Source organism: Prionailurus bengalensis, chromosome C1 (assembly GCF_016509475.1).
Source record: "Prionailurus bengalensis isolate Pbe53 chromosome C1, Fcat_Pben_1.1_paternal_pri, whole genome shotgun sequence".
In the NCBI taxonomy this organism is placed as follows: Eukaryota; Metazoa; Chordata; class Mammalia; order Carnivora; family Felidae; genus Prionailurus; species Prionailurus bengalensis.
This window is the reverse complement of record NC_057345.1, coordinates 10,868,374-10,888,760: the sequence shown is the minus strand read 5'-3', so window position 1 is coordinate 10,888,760 and position 20,387 is coordinate 10,868,374. Positions and strand designations below refer to the sequence as shown.

General features: G+C 56.2%; 1 protein-coding gene and 1 long non-coding RNA gene across 7 annotated transcripts in view; one reads left to right on the top strand and one right to left on the bottom strand.

Moving 5' to 3' along the window:
* KAZN (kazrin, periplakin interacting protein) overlaps positions 1-20,387 on the bottom strand; it is a 1,100,886-nt gene that overhangs the window by 61,873 nt on the left and 1,018,626 nt on the right. For 4 of the 6 annotated variants that reach the window (XR_006296489.1, XM_043573804.1, XM_043573803.1 and 1 more), the window contains 4 exons: positions 17,353-17,542; positions 15,314-15,444; positions 12,389-12,439; positions 10,877-11,000 (listed from right to left, as the gene is read on the bottom strand). Coding sequence is in view for 5 of the 6 variants with exons in the window: in XM_043573804.1 (XP_043429739.1) it covers positions 10,877-11,000; positions 12,389-12,439; positions 15,314-15,444; positions 17,353-17,542 (496 nt within the window). In the remaining variant the exon portion in view is untranslated. Of the gene's footprint in view, positions 1-8,389; positions 11,001-12,388; positions 12,440-15,313; positions 15,445-17,352; positions 17,543-20,387 lie in introns of those variants that run through there. The other 2 variants (XM_043573807.1, XM_043573806.1) reach the window with 2 other exon arrangements.
* LOC122479956 lies at positions 17,148-18,642 on the top strand. The gene is made up of 3 exons (XR_006296490.1): positions 17,148-17,290; positions 18,188-18,325; positions 18,607-18,642. It is a non-coding gene; the product is annotated as an uncharacterized LOC122479956 (long non-coding RNA).

The window sequence follows — 20,387 nt, the reverse complement described above, 5'->3', positions numbered from 1 at the left end:
AGAAACGAGCGTGGTCCCCTGCTGCCGGGCTCCCCATCGAGGGAAGGGCCGCAGGGCCCTCTGGCGAAGGAGGACACGTGTCAAATTGAGATGGACGCCTGCGGCCAGGCAGGCACACGGGGCTCTGCGATCGAGGGGAAAGGCCAGGACAGAGGGGATCCAGGGCGGACGTGGCAGAGCAGGTGGCCTGGAGACAGACTAGGGCCGTGGAAATTTTTTTTCCCCTAAAGAACACGGATCTTTAAAAAAAAAAAAAACCTGAGTTGCCAGTAGTAAGAACTGTGATGTATCTGTGGCATTTTTGGCTTCTTTTGAAAGATCAGGAGGTCTGGAAGCACTAGAGCCCAGCGGGGCTTGCTTCCTTAGGAGGGGCCAGACTGCGGGGCCCCCGGGTACCCTCTTCCCAACCTGCTGGAGGCCTCTGGGACCGGGACATAGCGGGAATGAGGGGGGTAAGCGTGCAGCTCAGTGCTGGCTCCCGAGAGTGCTCGTGGAGGTGAGCCCCTGTCATCGCCCACAGCACTGTGCGGCGGGGCCGCTAGAGCTGACCTAAAGCGGAGAGGGTTTCAGGAAGGACATTCCAGCTCATACCGGGAGGCCCCTGCCATGACGGCTGGGCTTGCCCGGTGCTTTCCAGCTCAGTGAGCGGCTGCGTTCCCATTGCACGGATGAGGCGAGTGGAGCTCAGAGACGTCAATCAGGTGTGGACAGAACGCACAGCGAGGACGCAGAGTCCGTGTCTTATGCCACGGGCCCACGTTTCCTCTCACGTGAGTCTCCTGCCACGCTGAGACACGCAGCTGCCATAGGCTGGACGCTTCTGCCCGTTTGTTACGTCATCTTGGCAGTGGCCTCGGGAGATAGGCAGTTTCGTGTCCATCTCATGGAGGGGAAAACTGAGGCCCAACGGGACTGGGTGAGTGAGTGGCTTCTTTGGGATCGGACCCAGAGATCCGGCTCCAAAGCCTGGTCTTTCCTCAACGCTCCTCCCTGTACTGCTTGGTTTCTATCAGTTCTGCTGGGTTCAGGCTGTCGCTGAAACGATCGTGTGTTTCCCGCACACGCAAGGAGAGACGGAGGGGACCTGGCAGTGGCTCTCACACGCGAGTTGCAATTGGTGACCCAGCCTGTCATCTCTGACCCTCAGAGCCTGTAGACAGGCCCTCAGATTCCCTCTGGCCTGTCGAGAGCCTCCTTCCCTGTCGCCACGGCACTGGCGTCTGCGGTGACAGCTGCTAGAGGAGGACTTGTCTCCTCCCTGGCCTGCCCGCCCCCAACCACAGGCTCCGTGCCGCCCCCTGGGACATCGGTGTCCTAGCTAGGAAGGGAGCTGGCACTGTGTGTGCATGGAACCAGCTTGGATGTGCCACCAGTGTCTGTGGCCTGTCCCGGGGAAAGCCATTAGGCAGCTCAGAGCTGGTGGGGAGACAGGGCAGGCGGGGCCAGCTGTGCCGGCAGGATGTGCCCATTCCTGTCCCTGCCCAAGGCACTGTGGCAATGGACTGGGCCTCTCTGCCCACGCCTGGGGCCCGGGACGGCCACAAGATGAATACCCTGGGGCTGGCACTTCTTAGCCAGCCTGCGGGGGCCCGTGTGCAGATGCCCTACACTGACTCAGGTCCTTTCTAACTAAGCAAAGGGGGTAGAAAGAAGCCCACCTGGCCTTGCTCCTGGCTCACTCCTTAAGGCACGTGGGAATCCCACACGAGCCTCAGGAACTTTCCAGGGCTAAATGATGTCAGAAGTGTGGTGGGCTCCAAGCTCTCCAAAGAACCACTGCCTTAGCGCCTCCAAGCACAGGATACAGGGGCTGAAGGAGTCGCCCATTGCTACACGTCCCAGAGGGGTAGGGGGTGCTCCATGGAACTAGATAAAAAAACGCAGCGTCCTTGGGGCACCTGGATGACTCGGTCAGTTAAGCGTCTGACTCCTGGTTTCGGCTCAGGTCATGATTTCACGGTTCGTGGGTTCGGGCCCCGCGTCAGGCTCCACACTGTGCAAGCCTGCTTGGGATTCTCTCTCTCTCTCTCTCTCTCTCTCTCTCTCTCTCTCTCTCTCTCTCTCCCCCTCTCCTGCTTGTATTCTCTCTCTGTCAAAATAAACCTTAAAAAATGCATGGTTCTGTGGCCCATTAAGTTTGGGAAACACGAGGTGGAAAAAAGTGTGGTACTTTTCTTCACTGCAGAACTTGTCAGAGCCTTACAGAGCTAACGTGTTGTGTTGATTCTCTAAGGGTTAGAGACACGGCATTGTTTCCAAGACGACCCAAGCATTTATTCCCTGCCGCGCCCCGAATCTTGTGGCCTGCTCAGAGCCTGGGTTCTAGAACCTGCTCAGCCACTGACACCCTGCTTGGCTGTAGGCACGTCCCTTCCCGTCCGTAATGCGAGGGGAGTGGGCAAGAAGCCACGAGAGCCCTCTCAGCTCTAATTCACGCTTGTACTAAGCTTCCTTCACACCTATACCAAGGGGCCTGCCTGCCCGTCTCGCAGGGCGGGTGAGGGGCCGAAATGAGATCACTGCTGTCATTGTCCTCACCAACATCATTGCGGCTGACATTTACTGCCACCCGAGCTAAGCCTTTTCCATATGCGGTAACTTCTTCCCTCCTTGCGGCCACCCCTTGACGATGCTTTATTGTCCCCAGTGTACAGGTGAGGAAACTGAGGCCCAGCCAGGTTCACTAACTTGCCTGAGGTTACCAGCTAGCCGATGTCCGGACTAAGGCTTCGACCCAGAGACTCTGCCTGGAGTCTACCCTCTTAGCCTTGACCCTGGTCTGCCCGAGAAAGAGCGTTACAAACTGTGAAGGGCTGCTCCCTGGCAGGGGCATTCTTCTATGTAATGTTGCTGTGGTTCATCCAGGGGACGCACGTGGCCTCCTGGGGCGGGGCTCGGGCCCTCCATTTGCGGGCTTTCCCGTTCTGCCAGAGTGAGGAGGGAAGGGGTCTGGGCCACCTCTTCCTGGTGCGGAGCAGGGCTGAGGGGTCTGGGGGTGCCCAGGGGAGCGACTTCTCCATGGTGAGGGGTGCGGGAGGAGGTCTGAGGCCGCCCACGGGACAGAGCTCAGACGACCGAACCCACGGGTTAGGGTTTCACACTGCCTTGGCATTACAAACCCTTCGTGCCCACAAAATCGTATCTGTAAGAGAAATATACTGGCCTTTGGGCTGAAGGGCATGAGTTTGGGGGGGGGGGGGGGGGAGATGGCCTCAGACATCAAGGACTCCTAGGACTCCACAGGTCACCACTGCCCTGGTTTATTTTGGAGGGTGTCTGAGGCCCAGAGAGGGGGACTGACTTGCCAGGGGTCACACAGCGAGTCCTTGGCCACGCTGGGAACGGGAAGTCCAGAGCCGGGCTCTGAGCTCCTGCCTGCACTGGGCTGGGGTGGTGGGGCTCTTGGGTTGCAGGCTGGGCCTCCTTAGGAGCCTGAGGGCAGGGTCTGGGCAGAGCCCTGCTGGGCCCCTCCCTCAGTAGCAGCATCGCCCAGATTGCTCCCCGGGGCACAGCTCGGGCAGCCTGGCTCCCAATGTGTAGGGCTCAGCATCTGCTGTCCACGGGGCACCATCGGGCCCCGGCCAAGTCTGAGATGGCAGGTGCCACGCTCAGAACTTGGCCTGCACTCAGGTCTGACTTCTGTCCCCCCCCCCCCACTTCCTGGCTGTGTGCCTCTAGAATTGGGCACCTCTCTGTGACTCTAACAGGTGTACCGCTGGGGGTTCTGCCCGGGGGCGGGGGGGCAGCAGGTATGCCAATGCCAGACCCCTTCGCTCTCTGCTCCTCAGGGCCTGGCCTGAGCATGGTTCCGCCCTCCCCGAGGGATCTGGAGCTGCCCAGGAAAAGGCAGCCTCGCCCTCCCTAGTCACGGTCCCTTGGGGAAATTTCCCGATGGCAAGTGTATGCTGAAACCCGTGGGCAGGATGCCACCCTCCGCTACTGCCCCGTGGGACGAACCTCTGGCAGCTGAGCCCACAAGGGGGAACTTGTTCCGTACACAGATCCCAGGGCCTCATCCCCCCCCAGACCTGATTTAGTAGGTATAAGATGGAGCCTGGGAATCTGTATCCTCAAAACTCAAGGCGTGGTCAGGTTTCTCAACTACCGATCTGTGTGTGGTTCTCTTTTTTTCCCCCCCCTCCCTCTTTCTCATGTTTTTTCCTGTCGTGGGACCCTCCACATGGACTCCTGCATGGAGGTACAGCGTGCAACAGATAAGGGCAGAGCTTCTAGCCGAAGGTAGGACCAGAGCCCTGCCCGCTGATTCTTTTATCAGCTATGGCAGCCTCTGGAGTGACCTGAGGAACCCTCAAGGGGTTCCATGGAACACAGTTTGACAACTACTGCTTATTCCAATTCCTTCCTCTGTTGGGTAGAAAAACTGAGCCCCAAAGAGCTAGCCTGCATGGGGCTGGGCTAGTGAGGCTTTCTTAAGTTCTCTGAAGCTTCCTATTGATAGTGTCCCTGGGGGAGACCATACAGCACAATTACTGATGACATAGACTCTGGAGTCAGACCAGTGCTGGAGTTGAAACCCGGTTCTGCCTCTTCCTGGCTGTGTGACTTTGGGCAGAAACTTGACCTCTCTGTGTCTTGGTTTGTTCATCTATAAAATGGGGATAATAACAGTATCTATCCTGGAGGGTTATTGGGAAGATTAGATAAGTGAATATTTGCACAGACTTTGAGGCACGTGAGACCGGGCTGGCCCCGAGTTCTCACACACGTGTCCTTAGAACGTGTGCTCCCCCGGGGTGACCTTGGGGCTTCTGTCCCAAGCACTTAGGCTTGGGCAGCCTAATCGCTGTGCTGGCCACAGCAGGGAGTATGTTTCTCCTTCGAATCTAGAAAGAATGGCGTCACGGCTGGTGGATGCTCTGGGCAAACAGGTCCAAGCCTCCCTGTTCTGAGGCGGGGAAGCCTGGGTTCTCTCACAAAGCAGCACTGGAGCTACCTCTGGGCTCTGAGGAGCTGGAGGGATAGCAGGTCCACACAGCCTGATGAGCAGGTTTTATCCCCAGGGCCAAGTTTTGCTTGAGTCCTCTTTGCGCTCAAGAGGTCTATCAAGCCGCCTCCACACTTTTTTCCTACCCCTGATGGAACTTAAATCCACCCCAGTGCTTTCCAGGCTCCAAAACGCATTCGGTGCTCATTCCTGAGCCTGTGAGGAGGGGAGAGGACGAGAGGACCCCGAGGCTCACGGGTGAGACAACTCACTTGAAATCAGATGCAGGGGCCAGAGCTGGAGCGATGATCCAGGCACGGCCTGGCCCCGCTGGGGAGGGGGAGGGGCTGCAAGCGTCCTCCAGATGGAGCACGGCGTGCAATTTCATAGATTCTCTTGTTTTGGTGCAATTAACTGCTATTGACTGGTAACCCGTTAAGAAAGCGATCAGACAAAACCTGAAACTCAGTAATGCAGACGAGCAGTCCGCCAGTATGTCCTGGGGCCTCGGATTCAGAAGGGCAACTGCTGTAAGCAGCCCCAACAATGTCGCCAGGCCTTCCTGGGGACGGGCTGGGCACTGGGAGGTCCTGCCACGTTCAGGAAGACCGGGGCGAGATCTCAGTTACTGCTGTTCTTGCTGCCTAAAGATCAGTCCTCTTGGGATCATGTTCTCATGGACTGTTTGCTGGGGACGGTGGTCAGAGCCCTTAAGAGTACACACAGGGTTGCACATTCGCGTACATTTTCAGTAACTGGGCTTCACGACCCCAGGTGGCGGTGGTTCTGGGACGAACTGTCCACACCCTGGCTGCCAGCAAGATCTACACCCGCGGTTGGCCCGCACCGTGACACTTCACTAGCGATGCGCTGATGTTTATGTTCAAACGCTTCTAACGTACAGTCCAGATCAAACTCCTACGTTATCTTCACGTTTGGGCATTCTTTCGTAACGTGAACTTATGAACCCTTTTCTAAGACAAAGCCGTGATTGTACGTATTCCCTCCTGAGACTTTATTATCGCCAAGTTCTTTTCCTACTGGACAGGGGGAACAGGTGGAAGATGTGGGCCTATGGCAGTGTTTGCCCCACCTCGTGGGGTGTGAGTGGAAAAAACTTCAGAGCCGTTTGTTCAGAGCAGATGGGCTGGGGGTGGGGTGTCTGTGAGGCCCGTGTTGTGAGAATGCAGGTTTTGGGTGAGAGGCCCTGTAGACAGTTTAAAACTCACGATCAAAGGGCTGGTGACCTCGTATGTTGCAGCCACATGGCACTGGGATTCCCCACTGGGCATGGGTGTGGGTGGCTCCTGGGCCCAGGCCGTGGCCGGGATGGGAGACGCCGCCTCCCGTCGGGGGCGGAGCTAACCCTGAGACTATGGCAGCTCTGTGCAGCGAGGGGTCCTGCAGCAGGGCAAATGGGGGCACGCCTCTGGCCCGGATGGAGCACCAGTGCGGGACAACAGCTTGGATCTAGTCTGCCTGCCCCAGTTCCTCCCAGGGGTGGGTCTCCCTGACCTGGGGGTAAAAGGCTGCCGGAACGGATAGAGCAGATGCAGTCCCACCAGCAAGGAAGTGCTAGGCCGTGCCACAGACTCCTGGTGGGCAAGGTGAGCTGCCAACCAGGCCCAGCCCCTCACTGACCAGATGGTAGAGTGGTCAAGGCACTGTGGACTCCCTAGGTTTGAAATCCAGCTCTATTCTTTACTAGCTCCTTGACTCTGGGTGATTTACTTAACCTCAGTTTTCTCATCAAAAATGTAGTTATCTCATCAGTTATGGGAGGGTTAACTGAGTTAATGCATGTAAAATGTGCAGCATAGACCATGGCTCGGGTAAGTGCTTAATAATTGTTAGATATTATTATTACATTATTAGGTTGTATCTGTTGGAGCCTGCCAGCATGGGTGGGAGAGCACGTGGAGGGGCCACTGAGTACAGCTGTGCAGGTTGTGCACTGTACAACTCAGGGCACCATTTCCACAGTAGTGCCTTCTGGAGTAGCGCAGTACGCAACCTGTGGGGCTGTACGCTGGCCCTAGATGCCCTGGGCATCCCGACTTCAATTTCTAATAGGTACCACTTGAAGTCGGACCATCTGGGGGCAAGGTCTCGGAGAAGATTAACAAAGGAGGTAGTGTGGCTTTTGAGTCGAGCTACAAAGCTTCGAACGAGGTATGGCTCAGCCCTTGAAAAGGTTACAGGACTAGAGGAGCGATAGTTAGAATCTTGGCCAGGTCACTCCTCTCTGGGCCAAAGTTCTTCCCATCAGTCCAGGGCGGGTAGGGTGGGGTGGTGGAGTTAGTTTCGGGATGACAGAAAGGCTTTCCCCTCGCATGCCAAAGTCTGATCGGCAGGGGCTGTCTGAGGCTTTGTAAAGTGAAGAAATCAGAGGCCACTTTGGGCTGGGTGGGAGGGGCTCTTTGATTGATTAGTGATGTCTGCATGAGGCCAGAGAGCGGGGAGCAGTGGCATGTAAGTTTGGGCTTCTCACCCTCCTCAGCCCAGTGGTTCTCCGGGCTGACTGCACCTTAGAATGCACCAGAGAAGGCTTAACCACGCTCTGATTCAGGGATGTGGCCTGGCATCGGTTAACGGTTTTCACAAGCTCTGCAGGTGATTCTAACGTGTGGCCAGGTTGAGAACTGCCGGGGTGGACGTCCCTAAGTTCCCCGAAGTCCTGAGCTGTACGACTTCTCGGCATGGTTCATAGATCATGGAACTTTGAGCTTTCTTCCAGCAGAAATGACAGGGGCTTCCATCAGTTTGACTGCTGGAGAGGATTTGTCTTTAAGTTGGGAGATAGAGGCTGAAGGCCCTGGCTGCAATCGGGGGTTGGGGTATCCAGGGTGACCTCTTCTTGGGCAACACTGTGGAGTTTCACTGGGAAGAGGCCCAGGCTTTGCATCGGAGGGATCTCCTGGGACTCGAAAAAGCCTGGCCCACACTGGCTTGATCAGGAAAGTCCTGTGACTCCATTGATTTCTCTTTTAAGCTCCTCTCCTGTCCCCAGGGTAGGTGGGACGTTGGGACGATGCAGAGGCCCACTGAGGTCTGCAGGAAGTAACGTGCCCCAAACTCACAGGCCCATTTCTGGGCCTTTGGAAGGATGGCCGGGGAGAGAAGGAAGCAGAGGAAAGCTGACCGGGGCCGCTGAACTGGAGAACTCAGGGCCAGGGTGCCAGGCTTAGAGGTGGCACGATAGGACCACAGGCAGCCCTGGATGCTGACAGCTCCCCCAAATTACAGTCAGGGCGGCCAAGGTGAGATGTTTCTGGGAGGCCACCCTGGCCTCAGCCCCACCACGGGCCCAGAATTCAGCCAGAATTCAGCCAGCTTTCCTCGGCCCCTCCGGACCCAGCCCTGGAATTTCAAGGAGCAGGCCATGCAGGGGCTTTGCCCCCCGCCCGGAGCAAGATAGAAGCACTCAAATAACATAGAGTTCAATAATATTTTAAAATAAGCTTTATTTAGATTTTTTTTTATATTTTATATTTGCATCCATGCCTTCGAGAAACCTTCCCCATGGGAAAAGTTATTTTCAACTAATTTACCCATAACTCATTCGCTATTTGACGTAGTTCTCTTAAATAAATCATCCTTAGTAACTCTTAGATTTATCTCCTAATTTACAAAAACTGAAATGAAAAGGAACTACTAAATCATTACCAGGAGTGGTTGCAATCTTATGTTCTCATAAGTAAAGGGCAAACAATAAAAATCAACCGAAAGGAAACAAAAAATCATGGGGGAGGAAAGTATTTTCTAAAGTCTCTCTCCGTAGAGAAAGATGTCAGCTCCGGCCGCTCTCCCTCACCGCCAGGCTCGGTTAAACAGCTTAGCCGAAGGAGGCCAGAAAGATCCTTATTAGGTACCCTGCCTGCTCTTGCCCAGCAACCGCCCCCTGCCCGCCCCCCCGGCCCCCACTGAGTCAGAAGGAAAGGGAACAGCCTACTGGTGCTTTTTTGTTTGCTTTAGAGACTTTGGACAAAATATCCTATCTTTCTGATAGAGATTCTCCAGCACTTTCAAATCTCCTTTCTTTGTAAGAGCTGAAAAATGTTACAGTTAGCAGAAAGCGCCACTACGGTTGTGCAGAGGGTGCGGGTCATCGAGCTGTGTTAGTTAAGGTGAAGCGGAGGGAGAGGGGGGATCCACAGGTCAACAAAAGAAAAGGTTTAAGCTAGTTTTAGGCCTTAGGAGGCCCTGGCTTAGAAGCTCACGAGTTCTCCATCACCTGGCGTTATAATGCACACGGTTCCTTTGCTGGTGAAGCCTCACTGGGGCCAATGTTGCTCCCCAAATGGGCAGATTTCCTGCCAGCCCTTCTCTCCTGGGGTGAGGGGGCTCAGGCTGTTGTGACAAGTTGGGAGGACAGGGCCCAAGGGATCCCGGGAGATTCTATTAAGTGTGGCTGGAGGAACCAACCAGAATGGGGAGGGCAGAGAGATTCTGGTGCTGGACATTGTGTCCCCAGCAGCCCTCCCCTTGAGGTGGGTGCCTCCCCCAAGGACACCTGCCTGGCCAACATGCAGAATGACCCAAGGATGAGAAAGACACAGCTGCAGGGAAGAACCTATGGCCTCTCGCGGCCCCTCGTGGCACCCACTCGGGCCGAGGGTCCCTGTGGCCACACCCTGTGGTCATGTGATTGGCTGTCTCACTCTGAACTCAACCGCTCTCCAAAGACAGACCCAAGAGAAGGTGACCATCACAGCTGGCCCTCTGCTCACTGAGGTCAGTTTTCCTTATTTGAGATAAATAAATAGATATTTAGAAAGGGGGAAGAGCTATGGGTGGGAAGGAAGGTGGAGTGCACGTCCATGCAGGGGCCGAAGAATGGGGGAGAAAGAGAAGAAGGAACGGAAAAAAGCAAGCTTTGAAATCCACTGGTCCTTGGGTTCTGGCCACCCTAAAGTCTACCTTGCACAGTTTGGCAGCAGCATGATAATAGAACAGACAAGTCAACAAAACACCCGCCTCCCGCCCACCCCATGGAAAAATATACATTCCAATATTTATGTAATAATTTAGATAGAATAAGTCTTCTGCGTTTGTGCAAATAAATTAAGCGGAACAATTTTCTTTTTTTTTTTTTTTTTCCATAAAGAAAGAAACGGCAACGCAATTTAAAAACTGGCAGGCCGTTAAAAAGAGCCCGTTTGACCTCCGGCACGCCGAGCCAAGGTAAGCCGCCCCCCCCCCCCCCCCCGCCCCCAATCCCCTGGCCGGGCTCGCGGGTCTTGGCGAGGAGCCGACCTTACCCGACCACTTGGGCAGCTTTGCGGATTAAAGTGACTCGGCGCCCCGGGGACAGGGTCTGGGTCCCACGCGTTCACACCAGGGGGGCGGGGGGGGGGCGGGGGAACGGGACATCAAAAACAGACCACATCCTTGGGCAGACGGGCTCCAGGAGTAGCAGTTTGGACAAGGGACATTTACAAGCACGGAGTGCACAATAGTTTTGTTATTTACAAATACACAGCAGTCCTTCAAGTTTTCAAGTTTCATAAAAAAGGAGGAGGGGAGGGGAAGGGGGGGGAGGGTGAGGAAAAAAAAAAAAAACCCAACGAACCGAACAAAAAGAAAAAAAACAAAACACGGAAAAGAAACAGAAACAAACCCAGATTAACAACACGACTGTATCGCTCCGAGGACGACAGAGAGTTGACAGAGTCACACACGGTTGGAGTATGTACATCAATTACAGAGGTGGCGCCGCAGGGGGCGGGGCCCGCGCTCGGCCACGCCCAGCACCCACGTGCGCGGGAGCTCGCGCCCGCACACGCCCCGCCACGCACGCCCCGCCGCGCCCCCCCCTCCCCCGCGCTCGCACGCACGTCCACACGCACAGACACGCCTGCGCGCGGCAGGCGCAGGGAGGCGGGTATCACCAGTCCGCGTCCTCCTCTATGTAATAATCAGGGGCGGTACCATCAAAGAGGCCGGGGTCGAGGGACTTCCGCTGCTTCCCTCTGGCGAAGACGCGCGAGATGGAGCCGAATCCCATCTTCTCTTTCTTCTTTTTCCGTTTTTGGTCTTCAAGATCCTCTAGTGACTGAGGAGTCGGGCGGGCGGCGGGGGTAGAGGGAGAAGAACAAAGCCACCTGAGCTGGGTGCGGGGGGGGGGGGGGGGGAGGGGCGAGGGGACAGGGGGCGGGCAGGCGGCGGGGGCCACGGGTGGGTGAAATGCCAGGGTCTGCCCCTCCTCGCTGGCGGAGCCCACTTGGGCCAGTTGCGGAAGCTCTCTGGGACCACGGCGGGACCCACCCAAGGCCGCTGTGAGGGTGGCAGCGAGGACCACCGTGCTTACAGCAGTGCCGGGTTATAATAACCCTTTAAATGACCGCTAGCTGCTGCTCTACAGCTGTCAGTTTGCCCACACCCTTGGGGTGCTTCCTGAGGGCCTGCAGGAGCGCGTCTGCGCACTTGGCTCCCGCTGGGCCCCAGGCCTCGTCTGCGGGGACACTGCGGCAGGGGTACAGGTTGCCTGTAAAAACAAAGTCCCCATGGGAAAGGAGCCCCAGGGGAGCCCGGAAAATGAGGAAGGGGGCGACCTGAGCTTCGTGCCAGCCACGAGCAAGGGCCCTGGACCTTAAGGCCTTGGCCAAGAGGGTGGACTAGAGCGGGGAGGCTGGAGCTTGAGTTCTCGTCCTAACTAGGTCACTACCCATGGACTCTTGGAGCGCCCCTTGCCTCTCTCTGAGCCCAGTTTCCTCAGCTGTGATGTGGAGACCACAGTGATGTCGGGGATAGCCTCCTGTGCGGGCTAATGGGCCAGAGGGTGGTGTCTATAGGAGGGCTTTACAAACCGTCGAGTGCCTTACACAAAGACATGGAGTGTCATTGGGCAAAAGGTGGAGGTTAGACTAATGGTGCCCAAAACACACCAGAATTACCTGAATTCCAGGGCCCATCCCCTACCTGGGGGCTCAGATCCTTCAGGGTTAAAGGCCCCCGGAATCTGCATTTGCAAAGTCTTTCCTGGTGGACCCTGCTGGAGATGTGCCGTGCACAGACCAGCATCTGGGAACCCCAGGACTAGAGAGTCCGTCTCAGAGACCCCTCTCGACTCTCAGTTCAGGTTTTCCTGCCTGCGGTCCCCTCCTCACTGCTGACAGGGTACTGAAAGAACAGTTTCTTGCAGCAAGGGACCCAGTGAGCCTCTGGCCTGGGTCATCAACCATTGGCTGCCAGGAGCCACTCACCAGGGCAGTGGGACGGAGGATGTATGATGCGCTTAGTGGGTCCACGGACTGGAAAGAGGATAGGGGAGGGCAGATGAGGCACTGAGCCTGGCTCAGACGCCAAACCTGGATTGACTGAAGCAGTGGCTTAACTCTTCTCTGCCTTGGGTGTCCAAGAATGGAAGTGGGGCTGCCGAGGGCCCAGGGGAACAAGGGGTGGGGGGGAGCAGGCCCAAATGGCCAGGGGAGGCACACCTACCTGTACAATAGGGTTGTGCAGGTTCTTCTGAACTGGGCCGGGACTGTCGCCCTGCAGCCAAAAAGAGGGAGAAGATGAAACAGACGCGAGACACATGGGAGCAGAGGTGGCCCGTGGAGCGTGGGGCCTTCCGTGGAAGGAAGCCCTCTCTTAGGGACCACCCTGCCTCTGTGCTGGGGAACCCACCCCCGCCCGCCCTGAAGCAGACACTCCCAGATGGCTCAGCAATGGCACCTGGGGTTCAAGACGCTGCCTGGTCCAGAGGTCCTGGGGTGTTCTTGCCTACTCAGGTCTCTCAATGACCCCCTTCCCCCACCCAACACCCGCTGATCAACAGATCAGTCAATTGAAGGCTTCTAAGTTCCTGTCCCAATTGGTCCATCAAGTTGGGACTGTAGGCTGGTTATACTTGAGATTTTTCATAAAGAAATATGGTTTTAAAGACAACACAAAAAAGAATTTCAGGACAGGAAGACACGGGAGACCATGTAGCTTCTAATTCCCCCCCCACTTCAACGCATCTCTTATTTTCTGGAGGTGCAGGCAGGGCTCATTAGCCTGATTTACAGATACAGAGAGGCTCTGGACAATCCAACGTGATGGAATTAATTGTAAGCAGAACAGGAACAGATCTGGGACTGTTTCTTCCTGGTCCAGTGCTGCTTTCCGTGGGCAGGCAAAGGTGGCTGTACGCAAAGCCTTCGCTACAGCCCAGACTCTGGCTGCCCTGCCTGGGGGGCAAACGGATCCCTGGGATCACAGGTCATTAGTGGGGGGGGGGAGGGGCTCTGATGGTGGTTTCCAGAATTGCAGGCAAAATATCCATGAAAAAAACAAAGTATGTCATTTGGGCCGAAGTCCATCAATCTTCAGCTTCCTTGCACTTGGTCCCCACCTCTGCTCTAAATTAGTGGCCACAGAGTAAGAGGATAGGGAAGTCCTTAGTCTGGGCTGGGCTGTTCTTGCTGGTACCAGGTCCAAGGCCCGAGAACAGAGGGTTACCTTGTGCTTTTTCTAGGCTCTTCTTGGCTTACCTGTGCGCTCATCTGTTGAAATGGGGGATGAACGTGGCTGAGGGTGGGCGGGAATGGAACAAATGCTAGTTTAGTCTTTAGTCCCAGCCCGAGGTTTGCAAACAGAAACTAATCTGGTGGGCCACCGAGATAGGTCTACTTTAATGGGGAAGAGAATGAAGCCAGTGCCCACTGAAATAGCTGTGTGCAGACAACTGGCTTATCAAAGCACCCATTTCCTGGCAGCAGGGGCCTGTGATCTTGGAAATATGCTGGACTGCCACCTGTAGCAGCCGGTATGTGTCAAGGCCAAGTTGAGCAAAAGGCTAGGCCAAATGCAATTCAAGAGGTCTTTAGAGAACCCGTGCTGAGAATGGGCTTTCCTACGGGATTTTGGCTATCAGAGCCCCCTTGGGCCCACCACAAGAAGACAAAATATGGCGCCTGGGAAGGTCTTCTCATTTGGGGTGTGCACGGCTACTCTTAAGTCTTTGGCCCATGGTCGAAGAATGAGGGGACCCTTGGCTGTTGAGTACAGCCCATCAGTGGTCCCGCAGAACCAGAGGACAGATGTCAGAGGCCCTCTAGTGGCCCTCGTTCTGTCATTCAAGACCACCTCTGTCACGGGGTTCTGTCGTGGGAACTAGAGAAGAACAGATTGCTTCCTTAAAGCCCCAGTTAGCAAAGAATCCCAGCCTTGAGTGGGATTCAGGCCCGAAGTGACCTTCTTGGCATCCTGCCTGGGCTGAATGAAGCCCTGGGCCAGCGATCCCCACGGTCCGTGTTGCCAGGTGAAGGCAACTATTTTAATTTCAGGCTTAGCTACTTTTATCAGTAGTCTTTAGCTACTCTCCATTGTTCTCGTAGACTGGACAAGAGTTTCCAGTACGATTATTCATAGATAGAAAAGTTACTGATTTTTAGACGCTGATTTTCAACCAGTCCCGTTAATGTACTTGGTCATTATCGGTTCTAATAGCTTTAGAGGTTATTCTCTTGAGTTTCCAGGTTAGGAAAGCAGATCAGTGGCAAGCGATGGTTATTTTGTCTTTCTTTCCTACCGTATTCACCTCATTCCTCCTATCAGTCTCACTGGTTAATAAAACATTAAGTGAATTTTTGAGAAAGCTTTCTCATGCACTTGAACGCCTAACTCTATCGTGTCTCTGCCTTCACGGCAGGGGAGCCGCCCTCCGTAGTATCAACCATGTGACAGAACAAAACTGTAGCATGGCCTCCACACCCCGGATCCAGTTTCTCCCGTTCGACCCTCCACATGGTGTCCTCCTGTCCTCAGATGCCTGACCCACCTTCGTCCCCTTCTCGGGAGCCCGGCTGTCTGCTCTGCCGGTCACCAAGAGTGAGGTGGCCAGGGACCCACACCTTTTGGTAGCTGGTGCCCAGTATGCCATCAAAGAGCGTTTGATTAAGCAAAAGAAAAAAAAAGCCCGAGAACAAATTCGTGGGACACCTCTCCAGAAGTAGCATTTGCCCAGACTCCTGGAAATTAAAAAACAAAACAAAACCTGGCTTATCCCAGGATGAAGGACTGAGAGCTGGCTCTCCACGGAAGTGAAGGGTGCTGGTAAGGCCCCGAAGGAACCTCTGAGAGGAGAGGCCCGCAGTCCTAGACCAGAGGTAATCCAGGCTGCACGGACCCTGAGCCGACCCAGGCCCGCCTTCCTCTGGGTTTTTCTGGCCCTCCCGGACACAAGGAGCAAACAGGCCTCATTCCTTTCTCCCCACATCCATCTCTTCTTGCAAAAGGAGAGAACAGAACAGGAAATGCCTTCGCCAGAGTGCTCCCTGGGTGGACGAGAGGAAACAGCGGGTACGTCTTCACCCCTCCACCCCGCCCCTGCGGTTTCCAGGCAAGGGCCCGGGGCCCAGGCCCTGCTGCTGCTGGCCTTACGTTGCAGAGGGAGTGTGTCCGGTGCCGAGGGGAGTTGATGTCGCTTGGCGTGGACGACCGGTCGCCTTCGGCGGCAGATGCATCGGAGATGACAGAGGGCTGCCGCGAGTGGCAGGGGCTCACCCTGACCGCTGGAAAGCAGGGACAGCTGGTGAGTGAGGGGTGGAGAGCATGTCCTCGCCTGTGCCGCCCTGCAGAGGCGCCCCTGTGCTCCCGTTATGCAGGTGAGAATGCCGAGGCATAGAGAAGAGACTGTCTAGCCCTTTGCCCTCCGCTCCCCAGACCCACACACGGCCAAATGGCAGCTCCTGGGAAGGTCCGGCATGGCCTCTGGATCCGAGTTGGCCCTCTCCTAACCGCAGTGAAGGAGAAGAGGCCCGAGTTTCCAGGGACCTTGATGACTGTCCTCACCATGCTCTCACCAGCTGGACGTTCCCTAGACCTGGCTCAATCCTAACCGCTGGTCAATACCAGCTTCCCAAGTGAGAAGCCTAGCGGCCACCACTGGGTCCCCTCTGTCCCCTACACCCAGCACCCAGTCATCAGCACCTTCAAACACAACCCCCAATCCGTCCACTTCTTTTTTTTTTTTTTAACTTTTAACATTAATTCATTTTTGAGACAGAGAGAGACAGACCATGAGCAAGGTAGGGACAGAGAGCGAGAGGGAGACCCAGAGTCTGAAACAGGCTGCAGGATCCGAGCTGTCAGCACAGAGCCCGACGCGGGACTCGAACTCACAAACTGTGAGATCCTGACCTCAGCCGAAGTCGGACGCTCAACCGACTGAGCCACCCAGGCGCCCCAAATCCGTCCACTTCTCTCCAACACCACCCCCAAATCCGTCCACTATTCTCCAACCCCACTGTCATTACCCAAGCTGAAGCCACTGCCGTCTCTCACCCGGAAGACCGTGTGGCCTCCCAGCCTCCAATGAATGGGAGTCCTTGCTGACTCCATTCCTCACACTACAGCAGAGCCAGGCATCTGGTCACCCTTGGGGGGGGGGGGAGCCCCCAAGGCCCAAAGGGATGTGGCCCCGGCCACCCTACCAGCCTTGGCTCACATCACACTGGCTTTCTGACAGTGCCTGACACAGGCATCTCCCTCCTGCCTCCGTCTTGGCTGGTCCCGCTGCTCCATTGGGAGGAATTATCACCATTCACGTCTCTCTGCCTGTCCCGAGAGAGGCCTCCCCCAACTGTCTGCTCTCCCCACGCTTTTCCCCCACCAAAGAGCCTGTCTTCCGCCGATTTCACTCCCTGTTGAACGAGACGGACTGAGGGCCTCCTGTACGCAGGCAGCACGCGTCGCCCAGAGGCAGCCACTCAACACAGGGACAGAGAACAGAGCCAGGCGGGCTGCGGACGGGCGGAGGGGTCTGGGGCTTGTACCACGGCCAGTGGGTACAGACGCTGCCCGGAGGCCGCACCCTTCTTCCCACCAGTGCCCGGAGGGAACACGTGTGATGTCTACTTGTGGCCCTCCCATGCACCCCGTGACTGCGAGGCGCCCTGCGGTCTCCCGTGCCAAAGGATCCCATGAGACCCAGGCTGGAGAATCCGTGTTCCCGCTCCCTAGACACAGTCATTGGTCCAGGGGTGGGCACGTGATCCAGGCTGGCCAATCAGAGTCCTTCTTCGGGATTTACCATATGCCCAGAAAAAGCGCTTAGTTTTTCTTTCTCCTGACTTTTGCACTTAAAGACCTTAAAAGCCTGAAACTCCGGGAGACCGTTTTGCTGCTCTGTGGAAAGAGAGGGCCTAAAGATGAGGCCGAATGGAGGCAGGTGGAGCGGAGAGGCGGGGGGGGGGGGGGGGGGGGACACCCCAGATATCATCCGGTCTTCAGGAGCCAGCTATGCCTGAAGTCCGTCTCTTAGACTTCTCAGTTACAACAAGCCTGTGGCCTCTGCCCCCACACCCCCGCACGCAGCTACAGTGTGAACGGAGAGGCTGCCTGCCCCGCCCTGGGAAGGTCAGTAGCCTCCTAAGAAGCCGCCGCAGCCAGGGCTGGGCCAGGCCGGGGGCAGGACTCACCTTGCCGGTCTGCAGGGTGGGGGGGATGAGAGTGGTAGAGAGTCTGCTGGCTCTGCCGGATGGCCGCGGTCAGCGGGAGGTCCGCCTGCACCACCCACTCCTGGTTGCCGTTGAGCACCGTCTCGCCCGGCATGGCGAGGGAATGCCGCTTGGGGACGTCCTTGGTCAGCGTAGCTAAGGACTGCTTGGCCTGGAGAGGGGGCCGGGAGACAGGAGAGAGAAAATGGGATCCAGGGGATCTCCCGGCCTGTGGCTCGGCCAAGACCCACCGCGGTGAGAAAGCCATGGATCCGCCCTCGCTACCTGGGCAGCTCTGACTCTGAATGGCATGGCCCATCAGAGTCTAGCACCTGCACTGCAGGCCTCACTTTGGGGTGGCCCCTTAGTTCCTGCTAACACAAAGGGAGACCAAGGAGACGCGAGAGAGGGAGACCAAGGAGGCAGAAGAGAGGGGGTCCAAGGAGACACTTATCACCCACTCTTTCGAGTTCTCTAAGGACCAGCTGGGATTTGAATGAGATGGGAGGAAAATGGGTGCTTTGCCTGACCACCCTAACTCCTCCCAAATTCAGCCCACGAGCTCCCCTTTACAAGGTGCTGTGCAGTGCAGGCAGGGGACAGAGCAAACCCTCAACCTGGCTCCCAGGATCACAGGAGGAAGCCCAGGAAGAAGTCTGGGGCTGACTTAGGGCAGGAGGGATAGTCCAACATCTCTCGGCCTTGGGTGATCTCCCTGCCACGTAGGTGGGGTTTTACTGAAGTGATCTCACATTACTTGGGGGAGAAAAATGGGCACATGTGAGCCATGCATTAATGCATATTCTTTTCACCACAGCCTATTTCTCTTTCTCAACTGGTTCCCCAAGATCATGCCAGGGTCGAGCGGGGACACAGGCAGGGGCCCAAGGGTCTTGAACCGAGCTCTCCAGTGAGTCTGACAACCCGGGACGTTGCTACAGATAACAGAGTCACCGTGAGTGCTGGCTTGGACCTTGATATGAACACGGGTAAAATTTAAAAATCTTATCTGTCCTAGCTCCAGAACGTTCTATACCTTGCCCAAGGTCCCAAACTCTTCCTGGCAGAGCAGGAGCTCTTGGGAAAGAGATTCCAAACAGAGAAATGGATCGTCGTTGGCCTAAAACCTGATATACCCTTATCCCGTTGACCAGCTATGTTTAAAATCACTGCCAGGGCGCCTGGGTGGCTCAGTTGGTTAAGTGTCCGGCTTCGGCTCAGGTCATGATCTTGCAGTTCATAGGTTCGAGCCCCGCATCAGGCTGTGTGCTGACAGCTCAGAGCCTGGAGCCTGCTTCGGATTCTGTGTCTCCCTCCCTCTCTGCCCCTCCTCTGCTTGCACTCCCTGTCTCTCTCAAAAATAAACAAACAAACAAAAAAAAGTTGGGGCGCCTGGGTGGCGCAGTCCGTTAAGCGTCCGACTTCAGCCAGGTCACGATCTCGCGGTCCGGGAGTTCGAGCCCCGCGTCGGGCTCTGGGCTGATGGCTCAGAGCCTGGAGCCTGCTTCTGATTCTGTCTCCCTCTCTCTCTGCCCCTCCCCCGTTCATGCTCTGTCTCTCTCTGTCCCCAAAAAATAAACGTTGAAAAAAAAAATTAAAAAAAAAAAAAGTTAAAGTCACTGCCTTCTCTGAGCCTCGGCTTCCCCACCTGTAAAATGAAAACCCCAGAGCAAGGACACCCCAAGTCTATGAGATCACCCCCCTTCCACGGCAGAGGGAGGCTGAGTTGAAGGTGTCAGCCCTGTCCCCCAAGCCAGAAAGCTATCATGTGCTCAGCACGACAGCCCTGGGCTTCAGGTAGGGAGGGTAAGATTATTTGTGCTTGACAGAGGAGAAACTGGAAGCTGAGAGAAGTGACTTCTTCAAGAATGCACAGCAAGTACAATGTTCAAGTTGGGTCCCAAGGCTGGGAGCCTGGCCCTGAGCCCTGGGGTTTCCATGGCACCCACGCTCCTCAGCGGCAAGGAAAATAACCACACAAGTAATGCAGACTCTGGGTGCACGAAGCAGAGGATGGGGTGTGCCTGGTCACCATGAAATCCGCAGCACCTCGCTCGGGGCAGGGCACATGCAGCGATCAGTAAAAATCCACAGCATAGACGGAAGCAGGCCCTGCCGTGTCCAGGCTGATGGCTCAGGGAATCCGCTGTGTTAACTTACTGCAAGAACAACAGACTAATCCTTCTGCTGAAGGAAGGGGCAAGCGGCGTGTATCTCCGAGCTGCCACAGGCTTGCGGCCACCCAGCACCGTGGAGACCCTCATTTCCTGGCCGCCAGGGCACTTCAGCTGGGAACACATCTCCTTTCCCTCTAGGTCATGTGCATCTGGCCTCCTGGCCCACCATCCCGGGCACCACTCCACGTGCTAAGCTGCCCTGCTCCCTGCTTCCTCCGGGCCCCATCCATCTCGGCTGCCTGGAAGGTGGACCCCGGGTGGAGACACGAGCCCCAGGTCAATCTGCCATCACGCTAATTAACCCCCAGCTCGGCCTTCTCGCAAACATTCACGGGCACGTAGGCGGGAAGCACGGGAGAACCCAAGGCAAGATGCCCTCTCTGTCCCCTCCTGGCTTTCTTCTCCCAGGGGGGGCGTCTCCGTCTAGGCCTGGGAGAGGCACCTTCTAACTCAGCAGGCAGCTCGACATCGCTGCTACCTGACAACTGGGAGGTCCCCCGTGGTTGGTCCTGCAGGGTGGGGCGGTGGTACCCCTGAGTTCTGAAGCACAGGGACCTCTTACAAATGGCCCACTTGTGGCAGAGACAAGACCTACAAAAAGCGGCCTGTGAAGTCTAATTTAAGATACAGGCATGTGCGCACACGGGCTCCGCTCCCCGTGGCAGTCTACGCAGCATTTCTCGGGCTGACCGCTTCTGCTAAATGCAAGTTAATGCTGGGAGCTCCCCCTGAGCTCTGACTCCCTCTTCTCTCTGAGCCTTTACCCTCTCCTGAGCACTCTGCACCCGAAGTTTCGAGCTACTGGACATTGGCTCAAACACCCTGTTATGACACGAGTCA